This window comes from Gadus macrocephalus, chromosome 22 (assembly GCF_031168955.1).
Source record: "Gadus macrocephalus chromosome 22, ASM3116895v1".
Classification (NCBI taxonomy): Eukaryota; Metazoa; Chordata; class Actinopteri; order Gadiformes; family Gadidae; genus Gadus; species Gadus macrocephalus.
Genome location: NC_082403.1, coordinates 697,381 through 709,880, shown reverse-complemented (window position 1 = coordinate 709,880; position 12,500 = coordinate 697,381). Strand labels below are relative to the sequence as shown.

Genomic DNA, 12,500 nt, shown 5'->3' with positions numbered 1-12,500 from the left:
CAGGATGCTGCCGAGTACCTACTGCGTATGTCTCTCTCTCTCTCTCTCTCTCTCTCTCTCTCTCTCTCTCTGTGTATCTAGAGCTATGAGTCTGTATCTAGAGCTATGAGTCTGTATCTAGAGCTATGAGTCTGTACCTAGAGCTATGAGTCTGTATCTAGAGCTATGAGTCTGTATCTAGAGCTGAGTCTGTATCTAGAGCTATGAGTCTGTACCTAGAGCTATGAGTCTGTATCTAGAGCTATGAGTCTGTGTCTAGAGCTATGAGTCTGTACCTAGAGCTATGAGTCTGTACCTAGAGCTATGAGTCTGTATCTAGAGCTATGAGTCTGTACCTAGAGCTATGAGTCTGTATCTAGAGCTATGAGTCTGTATCTAGAGCTATGAGTCTGTATCTAGAGCTATGAGTCTGTATCTAGAGCTATGAGTCTGTATCTAGAGCTATGAGTCTGTATCTAGAGCTATGAGTCTGTACCTAGAGCTATGAGTCTGTGTCTAGAGCTATGAGTCTGTGTCTAGAGCTATGAGTCTGTGTCTAGAGCTATGAGTCTGTGTCTAGAGCTATGAGTCTGTGTCTAGAGCTATGAGTCTGTGTCTAGAGCTATGAGTCTGTATCTAGAGCTATGAGTCTGTACCTAGAGCTATGAGTCTGTACCTAGAGCTGGGAGTCTGTGTCTAGAGCTATGAGTCTGTGTCTAGAGCTATGAGACTGTATCTAGAGCTATGAGTCTGTACCTAGAGCTATGAGTCTGTGTCTAGAGCTATGAGTCTGTATCTAGAGCTATGAGACTGTACCTAGAGCTATGAGTCTGTACCTAGAGCTATGAGTCTGTATCTAGAGCTGAGTCTGTATCCAGAGCTATGAGTCTGTACCTAGAGCTATGAGTCTGTATCTAGAGCTATGAGTCTGTGTCTAGAGCTATGAGTCTGTGCCTAGAGCTATGAGTCTGTACCTAGAGCTATGAGTCTGTATCTAGAGCTATGAGTCTGTACCTAGAACTATGAGTCTGTATCTAGAGCTATGAGTCTGTATCTAGAGCTATGAGTCTGTATCTAGAGCTATGAGTCTGTATCTAGAGCTATGAGTCTGTATCTAAAGCTATGAGTCTGTACCTAGAGCTATGAGTCTGTACCTAGAGCTATGAGTCTGTATCTAGAGCTATGAGTCTGTACCTAGAGCTATGAGTCTGTGTCTAGAGCTATGAGTCTGTGTCTAGAGCTATGAGTCTGTGTCTAGAGCTATGAGTCTGTGTCTAGAGCTATGAGTCTGTATCTAGAGCTATGAGTCTGTACCTAGAGCTATGAGTCTGTACCTAGAGCTGGGAGTCTGTGTCTAGAGCTATGAGTCTGTATCTAGAGCTATGAGTCTGTACCTAGAGCTATGAGTCTGTACCTAGAGCTATGAGTCTGTACCTAGAGCTATGAGTCTGTATCTAGAGCTATGAGTCTGTACCTAGAGCTATGAGTCTGTGTCTAGAGCTATGAGTCTGTATCTAGAGCTATGAGACTGTATCTAGAGCTATGAGTCTGTACCTAGAGCTATGAGTCTGTGTCTAGAGCTATGAGTCTGTATCTAGAGCTATGAGACTGTACCTAGAGCTATGAGTCTGTATCTAGAGCTATGAGTCTGTGTCTAGAGCTATGAGTCTGTACCTAGAGCTATGAGTCTGTGTCTAGAGCTATGAGTCTGTATCTAGAGCTATGAGTCTGTATCTAGAGCTATGAGTCTGTATCTAGAGCTATGAGACTGTACCTAGAGCTATGAGTCTGTACCTAGAGCTATGAGTCTGTATCTAGAGCTATGAGACTGTATCTAGAGCTATGAGTCTGTACCTAGAGCTATGAGTCTGTATCTAGAGCTATGAGACTGTACCTAGAGCTATGAGTCTGTACCTAGAGCTATGAGTCTGTACCTAGAGCTATGAGTCTGTATCTAGAGCTATGAGTCTGTACCTAGAGCTATGAGTCTGTGTCTAGAGCTATGAGTCTGTATCTAGAGCTATGAGACTGTATCTAGAGCTATGAGTCTGTACCTAGAGCTATGAGTCTGTGTCTAGAGCTATGAGTCTGTATCTAGAGCTATGAGACTGTACCTAGAGCTATTAGTCTGTATCTAGAGCTATGAGTCTGTGTCTAGAGCTATGAGTCTGTACCTAGAGCTATGAGTCTGTGTCTAGAGCTATGAGTCTGTATCTAGAGCTATGAGTCTGTATCTAGAGCTATGAGTCTGTATCTAGAGCTATGAGACTGTATCTACAGCTATGAGACTGTATCTAGAGCTATGAGTCTGTATCTAGAGCTATGAGTCTGTACCTAGAGCTATGAGACTGTACCTAGAGCTATGAGTCTGTGTCTAGAGCTATGAGTCTGTATCTAGAGCTATGAGTCTGTGTCTAGAGCTATGAGTCTGTACCTAGAGCTATGAGTCTGTATCTAGAGCTATGAGACTGTACCTAGAACTATGAGACTGTACCTAGAGCTATGAGTCTGTACCTAGAGCTATGAGACTGTACCTAGAGCTATGAGTCTGTACCTAGAGCTATGAGACTGTACCTAGAGCTATGAGTCTGTACCTAGAGCTATGAGACTGTACCTAGAGCTATGAGACTGTACCTAGAGCTATGAGTCTGTACCTAGAGCTATGAGTCTGTGTCTAGAGCTATGAGACTGTACCTAGAGCTATGAGACTGTACCTAGAGCTGGGAGTCCGTGGCGTCCTCTAGCCAGCCCATCAGACTGCCCGCCCACACACACACACCAGAGACCGAGGTGTGTGGGCGGACATCAGCACAACCGGTATGAACCGCTTTCCTGGAAGACTTGTGCGTTTCCTTTCGGATGCCCATGTGTGTTTATCTCTGTGTGTTAGTGTGTTGAGGTTGTGTGTTAGTGTGTTGAGATTAGGGGGTCCATTGTGTTAGTGTGTTCAGGTTGTGTGTTCAGGTTGTGTGTTAGTGTGTTCAGGTTGTGTGTTCAGGTTGTGTTAGTGTGTTGAGGTTGTGTGTTAGTGTGTTGAGGTTGTGTGTTAGTGTGTTGAGGTTGTGTGTTAGTGTGTTGAGGTTGTGTGTTAGTGTGTTGAGGTTGTGTGTTAGTGTGTTGAGGTTGTGTGTTAGTGTGTTGAGGTTGTGTGTTAGTGTGTTGAGGTTGTGTGTTAGTGTGTTGAGGTTGTGTGTTAGTGTGTTCAGGTTGTGTGTTAGTGTGTTGAGGTTGTGTGTTAGTGTGGTGAGGTTGTGTGTGGGGGTGAGTCAGGGAGACAGTCTGTCCCTCTGGGGGGAGAGCGGGGGGTGAGTCACCAGGAGGTCACTGGTTCGATCCCGGGCTCCTCCTAGCCGAGCGTCGAGGCGTCCCTGGGCGGGAACGCCTCACCCTGATTGGTCCTGACGAGCTGTGTGTGGCTCCTCCCCCTGCTGTGTGGCTCCTCCCCCTACGGTGTGGCTCCTCCCCCTACGGTGTGTCCTCAGATACAAGCAGAGATTAAGTGTGTGTCTCCTCCCCCTGGTATGTGGCCCCTCCCCCTGTGGCTCCTCCCCCTGGTATGTGGCCCCTCCCCCATGGCTCCTCCCCTGTGCCCCCCCCGTGGCTCCTCCCCCGTGTGGCCCCTCCCCCATGGCTCCTCCCCTGTTCCCCCCGTGGCTCCTCCCCCGTGTGGCCCCTCCCCCATGGCTCCTCCCCTGTGCCCCCCCGTGGCTCCTCCCCCGTGCCCCCGTGGCTCCGCCCCCTCCAGGTGTGGTGCGGGCCTCCAGTATCTTCCCCATCCTGAGCGCCACCCTGCTGCTGCTGGGCGGAGTCTGTGTGGCGTCCAGCGGCTTCTACCGCAGCAAGAGGAACGTCATCCTGGGGGGCGGCATCCTGTTCGTTGCCGCCGGTAACGGACCCCCCAGCACCGCCGATACTGCTGATACTAGTACTAGTACTGCTGATACTAGTACTTGTACTAGTACTGCTGATACTAGTACTAGTACTGCTGATACTGATACTAGTACTGCTGATACTAGTACTGCTGATACTGATACTAGTACTGCTGATACTAGTACTAGTACTGCTGATACTAGTACTGCTGATACTAGTACTGCTGATACTAGTACTAGTACTGCTGATACTAATACTAGTACTGCTGATACTGATACTAGTACTGCTGATACTAGTACTAGTACTGCTGATACTAGTACTTGTTCTAGTACTGCTGATACTAGTACTAGTACTGCTGATACTAGTACTAGTACTGCTGATACTAGTACTGCTGATACTAGTACTAGTACTGCTGATACTGATACTAGTACTGCTGATACTAGTACTAGTACTGCTGATACTGATACTAGTACTGCTGATACTGATACTAGTACTGCTGATACTAGTACTGCTGATACTAGTACTAGTACTGCTGATACTAGTACTAGTACTGCTGATACTGATACTAGTACTGCTGATACTAGTACTGCTAACGCTACTGATACTAATGCTAGTACTATTAAGTACTACCATGTCCCGCCCCCCCCCTCAGTAACATGTCCCCCCCCCCCCCCCCACCCCAGGCCTCAGTAACATGTCGTCCCCCCCCCCCCCCCCCAGGCCTGAGTAACATGTCGCCCCCCCCCCACCCCCCCACAGTAACATGTCGTCCGTCCCCCCAGGCCTGAGTAACATGTCGCCCCCCCCCCCCCCCCCCCCCCCCCCCCCCCTCAGTAACATGTCCCCCCCCCCCCCAGGCCTCAGTAACATGTCGTCGTCCCCCCCAGGCCTCAGTAACATGTCCCCCCCCCCCCCCCAGGCCTCAGTAACATGTCCCCCCCCCCCAGGCCTCAGTAACATGTCCCCCCCCCCCCCAGGCCTCAGTAACATGTCCCCCCCCCCCCAGGCCTCAGTAACATGTCCCCCCCCCCCCCCCAGGCCTCAGTAACATGTCCCCCCCCCCCCAGGCCTCAGTAACATGTCCCCCCCCCCCCCCCCAGGCCTCAGTAACATGTCCCCCCCCCCCCAGGCCTCAGTAACATGTCCCCCCCCCCCCCAGGCCTCAGTAACATGTCCCCCCCCCCCCAGGCCTCAGTAACATGTCCCCCCCCCCCCCCCAGGCCTCAGTGGCATGTCGCTCCCCCCCCCCCCCCTCAGTAACATGTCCCCCCCCCCCCCCAGGCCTCAGTGGCATGTCGCTCCCCCCCCCCCCCCCTCAGTAACATTTCCCTCCCCCCCCCCTCAGTAACATGTCGCCCCCCCCCCCCCCCCCCCCCCCTCAGTAACATGCCGCCCCCCCCCCCCCCCCCCCTCAGTAACATGTCGCCCCCCCCCCCCCCCCCCTCAGTAACATGTCGCCCCCGTCGCCCCCCCCCTCAGTAACATGCTGCCCCCCCCCCCCAGGCCTCAGTAACATCATCGGGGTGATCGTCTACATCTCGGCGGCGCTCAGCGACATCTCGCCCAAGAAGGACGAGGATAAGAAGTGGCACTACTCCTACGGCTGGTCCTTCTACTTCGGGGGGCTGTCCTTCATCCTGGCCGAGATGGTGGGGGTCCTGGCCGTCAACATCTACATCGAGAAGAACAAGGAGCTGCGCTGCCGCTCGCGCGCCCACCTCTTCAAGAGCTCCGCCCACGCCATGCTCCGCCTCCCCAGCTACCGCTTCCGGCGCTCGCGCTCCTCCTCGCGCTCCACCGAGCCCCCCCGCTCCCCCGAGGGGTCCCCCGACACCGCCTCCAAGACCTTCGCCCCGCCGCCCGCCGCCCCGCCCTTCTCCGTGGCCACGCTGCCCAACCCCCACCACGGGGGGGGCGGGGGGGGCGGGGGGGGACATCTCCATGTACACGCTGGGCCGGGACTCCAAGCTGGGCAGCCTGGGGGGCGGGGCGCCCCCCCCCGCTGTACGGCACGGTGGACCGCGCCGCGCTCTACCAGCTGCACAACTACTTCCCCAAGGAGGGGGCCGGCGGCGGCGCGCTGGGGGGCACGCTGCCCTCCCTCTCCAAGTCCAACCTGGCGGCGGCGGCGGCGGCGGCGGGCCAGGGCTCCGCCCCCCTCAGCACCCCGGGGTCCGGGACCCCCCCCCAGCAGGCCCCCATGTCCACCGCCACCATGGAGCGGGGACCCGGGACTTGGCGCCCAGCCGGGTCGCAGGGTTCCCACCGGCTGGGCGCCAAGAGGGACCGCGACAGCAACTCAGACACGCTCAACCGCAAGACCACGCCCGTCTAGAGGGGGGGGGCTAGAGGGGGGGGGCTGTAGCGAGGCTAGAGGGGGGGGGCTAGAGGGGGGGGGGCTGTAGCGAGGCTAGAGGGGGGGGGGTCTAGAGGGGGGGGGGCTGTAGCGAGGCTAGAGGGGGGGGCTAGAGGGGGGGGGGGGCTAGAGGGGGGGGGCTGTAGCGAGGCTAGAAGGGGGGGGCTAGAGGGGGGGGGGCTGTAGCGAGGCTGGAGGGGGCTAGAGGGGGGGGGGGCTAGAGGGGGGGGGCTGTAGCGAGGCTAGAGGGGGGGGGGGCTAGAGGGGGGGGGGCTGTAGCGAGGCTAGAGGGGGGGGGGTCTAGAGGGGGGGGGGCTGTAGCGAGGCTAGAGGGGGGGGGGTCTAGAGGGGGGGGGGCTGTAGCGAGGCTGGGGGGGGTCTAGAGGGGGGGGGGGGGGGCTGTAGCGAGGCTGGGGGGGGTCTAGAGGGGGGGGGTCTAGAGGGGGGGGGGGGGGGGTTAGCGAGGCGTCTTGCTGCCGTCGGCCTCACCATCGTACGTCTTCTGGCAACATGTCGGACCGCTCGGCCCCCGTCCTGAACCCAGCCGGAGGGGGGGGTCTGGGGGTCCCCCTGGGTTAACGGGGTCTGGTCACTCTCACACTCTGGTACTGGTACCCGGGATCAGTGCCTTGCTCAGGGGCACATGACCCCCCCAGACCCCCCAGTACTCCAGACCCCCCCGGACCGGACCCCCCAGACCCCCCAACACACCCCCCCAGTACGACGGGAGCATGCTAGAAGTCCTTATTTGTTGTGGTGGGATAAAGGTTTGGATATGTGGGCGTTCCTACACCCTGATGAGATAATAAGCCATAATCTATCACTATACTAACCTTCTGTTCCTGGTGATGTACTTTATATACCGTCAGCTCAACTCATTTATGCTCCTATTTACTCCTTATTTGTGTTTACGAACTAGTAAGAAACGTGTCTTTGTTGTGGGTGTTGATTTATCGGAATGAGTTCTGTAATCCCGGAGAGTTCGGTAATCCCGGAGAGTTCGGTAATCCCGGATGTTTCAGAGGGCGCCTGGCCCACCGCAGAAGGGCGGTAACCGTTGGCAACGGGGTCGGGGTTCATACTCAGGTGGAAGGAATTATAGCGTATAACGTTTGAAAAAATAACTTAAAGAAATGTACGTAGTCGTTGTAGTAGTATCAGCAGTTCACTGGTGGGGACATGAGCGCTTTAATGTTCATACGATGCCAATTTAATCCTCTTTGAATCATGGGGTTTCTGTGTTCACCTTTGGACACGTTTGGTTCAGAAGAAGCCCATTGGCCGTTGCCGTGGTACTGTGGCCGAGGGCTCACCGTGCAGAACTCACGACCGCATCGCCCGCCGCCTGTCACGCCTCAAACGCACTTTGTAGTGTCGCTGGTGAACAACCAGCGGGCCCGAGCGAGGAGAGGCTCCTTCACCTCCTCCTCCCTCTCCAGACCCTCCTCCTCCACCTCCTCCCTCTCCAGACCCTCCTCCACCTCTTCCCTCTCCAGACCCTCCTCCACCTCCTCCTCCCTCTCCTTTGGCCGAGCGAAGACAGAGAGACTCCTCCACCTCCTCCTCCCTCTCCTTTGGCCGAGCGAGGAGAGAGGCTCCTTCGCCTCCTCCCTCTCCAGACCCTCCTTCACCTCCTCCTCTCTCTCCAGACCCTCCTCCACCTCCTCCTCCCTCTCCTTTGGCCGAGCGAGGAGAGAGGCTCCTTCGCCTCCTCCTCTCTCTCCAGACCCTCCTCCACCTCCTCCTCCCTCTCCTTTGGCCGAGCGAGGAGAGAGGCTCCTTCGCCTCCTCCCTCTCCAGACCCTCCTTCACCTTCTCCTCTCTCTCCAGACCCTCCTCCACCTCCTCCTCCCTCTCCAGACCCTCCTTCACCTTCTCCTCTCTCTCCAGACCCTCCTCCACCTCCTCCTCCCTCTCCAGACCCTCCTTCACCTCCTCCTCTCTCTCCAGACCCTCCTCCACCTCCTCCTCCCTCTCCTTTGGCCGAGCGAGGAGAGAGGCTCCTTCGCCTCCTCCCTCTCCAGACCCTCCTTCACCTCCTCCTCTCTCTCCAGACCCTCCTCCACCTCCTCCTCCCTCTCCAGACCCTCCTTCACCTCCTCCTCTCTCTCCAGACCCTCCTCCACCTCCTCCTCCTCCCTCTCCTTGGCCGAGCGAGGAGAGAGGCTCCTTCGCCTCCTCCTCTTTCTCCAGTCACTCCTTCACCTCCTCCTCTCTGACAGTGATGCATCATGGATCCAGATGTTTATCCTCTCCATCGTTGCTCCTCTCAGATGCACCTCCTGATGTTTCCTCTCCTGTTGCGCGTGTTTCTATGATATCCTTCTGGTATTTGCAGGGTATTTGTACATTTTGAATCTGTTTTTGGAACAAACCATTTTTCATGGCTCACGTTTTTGGGCATTGGTTTGAGAGGGGCAGAACCAAGGGGGGGAGGGGCCATGGCTCGTACCCACGCCTGATAGGGTCTGGGGGGGAGGGGGAGGGGCCATGGCTCGTACCCACGCCTGATAGGGTCTGGGGGGAGGGGGAGGGAGCGCCGGCACCACTCGCTCCCTCCGCACCGCCCCCAGTCTGCCTGCGGGGGCGCCGGAGAGCAGGCAGGGGGCTGGTGCCTCGCTCCAGGGTGGGCTGAGCACTGGCCTGGTGCGGAGGGGGAGTTGGCTGATGACTGGGACTCACGGGACTCAAACTCGCGCCACTCCCCGACCACGTGGCAGTACGGACCACGCTGTCATTCACTCCCGGCTAACGATTTAGTTTTGTAAACATGACCAACGTAGCCTAATAACTCGTGTTTTTTAATGTTGATACTCAGTGTTAACGTGTTAACTGTACACCATAATATTTATATCTATTTATTTTTTGTGGTGGTACATATTGATATTATTAATGTGATATTGTTTTAGAGTGCCTGTAACTATGACGTATCTACACTGAAACACAAAGTCTAAACATTATTACGATTACTATCGTACGATGGTACCAACAGCGTGACTGCATCGTACCGGCAACACAGACACTGGGACTATCGTACTCAGACCGAAGCACAACGTCACCTTGACCAAACCAGGGGTTCATTTCCCAAAAGCATAGTTGCTAACTTCCTTAGCAACCTACCTCTTAGGGACTCAACAGTTAATAGGAAAGTGTTCCCCAAAACCATTTAACCTACACAGTAAGCTCATAGTATGGAGGAAGTTATTAAGCTCCATAGTACTAGCAAGGTAAGGCTCCCTGACTGTTTTCCCAACAACATAGTCTGGCTGAGTCCTTATTACCCACATGGTAAAAGGCAAATTATTTACACCAGCTCTACGGCTGTTGTAGGTCCATATGAGGCCACATGCTTCCTGGATATTCATGGTCACATGATAGATTTCAGTCTTCTTCGTCTTTTTACACAATCAGCATTCCGAGTTAGTGCAGCAGCGCCTCCCAATGGTAGGGTGTGGAACATCACTGGACCTTTAATGGCTCGCAGATACTTTCTTTAACAGCCCTGTTAGTTTTACAGACGTGATACGATTCTGGGCAGTGGGTTTCAGAGAAGTGAATTCATTGATAGCCTACAATCTAAAATAAAAAAGTATCAAGAAACATGCATCCACTGCAGGGACAACACAAGATGCTGCCCCCTGTCAAAACGAATAGGCTATCAAAATATTGTAGGAGGGAGATATACAGCCGAGGTACTGAAAGAGATCGACAGACTTCAAACATCTAAAGTCCATCATTAGAACTGAGGAGACAAAACGCACCTGGCAGGGATTGAACCGTTGGCAAACCTGTGAATATCAGGGCAGAGCTCTGACCACTCAGCCATTTAACACTTGCACACATTTTGGGAGAAAAGTAATTTATTTACTTATCCATATCCACATCCGAATTTCTCACCAAATTCATTGTTAGAATTATATATTTTCCATAAACATATAACGTTTGCAGCAACTTTATTGAATTGCATAGATAGTGCCTACACTGATGAATTCGGCAGTGTCCCTAAACATTTGTGGGGCGTTCTTTCCAAACAAACAATTATTTCCGAAATTGTTTCTAACGTTGATACAAAGGATAGGTAGGCTATACACAATCAAGTTGGCGTATATTAACCACAACTGTATAACAAGCATGTATAGTCTAAATATCAAAGTTTGTGAGGCTTCCACCTGTGAATGATTGAATGCCTCTGAGCAACTCCGAACTCTGCCTGCAGAAAACATCTGTTCACTGTGTATTAGCTGATAAGTACGCAGCTAATCAACGAGGAGCACAGCTACGTATTGCTATGTTAGCTGGAGATTTTTGGGAAACACTCGTAGTTCGGCTGCTGCATAGTAGAACAGGGCTTAGTAATAAGTCGGCAAAATGCTATTGTCCTGACTGTTTTGGGAAACGCACCCCAGAACCTTACTGCAGTGACCATGACCACCTCGTTACCGTGGTGACAACATCGTACCCACAACGTAGACATCGTATTGACAACACACCCACATGGTAGACATCGTACCCACATCATGACTGCAATGTTGGTCTTTAATGTATGGATCTTAAAGGTGCAGTACAGTTTATGCACAGGAACATGACAATATGGGTTTTGCATTCATAATTCACAATATCGAAAGAAGTTGTCTTTTATGTTGGCTAACTGCGTGAACGATGTCAGTGGATTTGGTTTGTCTGCTTCCATGGCTGCAGAATGATGTTTTTATGTCGAGATTTGTGTCATATCTGGCAGTGTCTGGAGAGTTGTGGTCGGGGAAGCTAGTGTTGGACCAGGCATGTTTCTCTCACGACATATTGTACCTTTAATGTGGTCTTGTTTCACTGTTGATATAAGCTCTAACTCTCTTTACCTAACAACACAAAACAATTCAACTAATGAGAATTTGATGACAATAATATTCAAAATATTGTGATTTCACCAATCAATCACCAATTAAACCCGAGGGAATCAATACTAATTTGGAAACCTATTTTGTGTTTAGTCATTATCAGACACTTTTATCTCAAGACAATTACAATTATTAAATTAAGGAGCAGGGAGGGGTTAGACAGTAGAGACAGGTCATTCAGGAGCAGGTAGGGGTTAGACAGTACAGAGACAGGTCATTAAGGAGCAGGTAGGGGTTAGACAGTACAGAGACAGGTCATTCAGGAGCAGGTAGGGGTTAGACAGTACAGAGACAGGTCATTAAGGAGCAGGTAGGGGTTAGACAGTACAGAGACAGGTCATTGAGGAGCAGGTAGGGGTTAGACAGTACAGAGACAGGTCACTGAGGAGCAGGTAGGGGTTAGACAGTACAGAGACAGGTCATTAAGGAGCAGATAGGGGTTAGACAGTACAGAGACAGGTCATTAAGGAGCAGGTAGGGGTTAGACAGTAGAGAGACAGGTCATTAAGGAGCAGGTAGGGGTTAGACAGTACAGAGACAGGTCATTAAGGAGCAGGTAGGGGTTAGACAGTACAGAGACAGGTCATTAAGGAGCAGCTAGGGGTTAGACAGTACAGAGACAGGTCACTAAGGAGCAGGTAGGGGTTCGACAGTAGAGAGACAGGTCATTAAGGAGCAGGTAGGGGTTAGACAGTACAGAGACAGGTCATTAAGGAGCAGGTAGGGGTTAGACAGTACAGAGACAGGTCATTAAGGAGCAGGTAGGGGTTAGACAGTAGAGAGACAGGTCATTAAGGAGCAGGTAGGGGTTAGACAGTACAGAGACAGGTCATTAAGGAGCAGGTAAGGGTTAGACAGTACAGAGACGGGTCATTAAGGAGCAGGTAGGGGTTAGACAGTACAGAGACAGGTCATTAGGGAGCAGGTAGGGGTTAGACAGTCCAGAGACAGGTCATTAAGGAGCAGGTAGGGGTTAGACAGTACAGAGACGGGTCATTAAGGAGCAGGTAGGGGTTAGACAGTACAGAGTCAGGTCATTAAGGAGAAGGTAGGGGTTAGACAGTACAGAGACAGGTCATTAAGGAGAAGGTAGGGGTTAGACAGTACAGAGACAGGTCATTAAGGAGCAGGTAGGGGTTAGACAGTACAGAGACAGGTCATTAAGGAGCAGCTAGGGGTTAGACAGTACAGAGACAGGTCACTAAGGAGCAGGTAGGGGTTCGACAGTAGAGAGACAGGTCATTAAGGAGCAGGTAGGGGTTAGACAGTACAGAGACAGGTCATTAAGGAGCAGGTAGGGGTTAGACAGTACAGAGACAGGTCATTAAGGAGCAGGTAGGGGTTAGACAGTAGAGAGACAGGTCATTAAGGAGCAGGTAGGGGTTAGACAGTACAGAGAC

At 52.6% G+C, this 12,500-nt stretch overlaps 1 protein-coding gene across 1 annotated transcript in view; it reads left to right on the top strand.

Moving 5' to 3' along the window:
* The window catches only part of LOC132451617 (voltage-dependent calcium channel gamma-4 subunit-like), a 10,081-nt gene extending 3,897 nt beyond the window's left edge, over positions 1-6,184 (top strand). The window contains 5 exon segments of the mRNA XM_060044211.1: positions 1-25; positions 3,725-3,865; positions 5,353-5,774; positions 5,776-5,844; positions 5,846-6,184. The exon segment at positions 1-25 is cut by the window's left edge and continues 59 nt beyond it. Coding sequence (XP_059900194.1) covers positions 1-25; positions 3,725-3,865; positions 5,353-5,774; positions 5,776-5,844; positions 5,846-6,184 — 996 coding nt within the window.
* Positions 6,185-12,500: the final 6,316 nt, after the last annotated feature.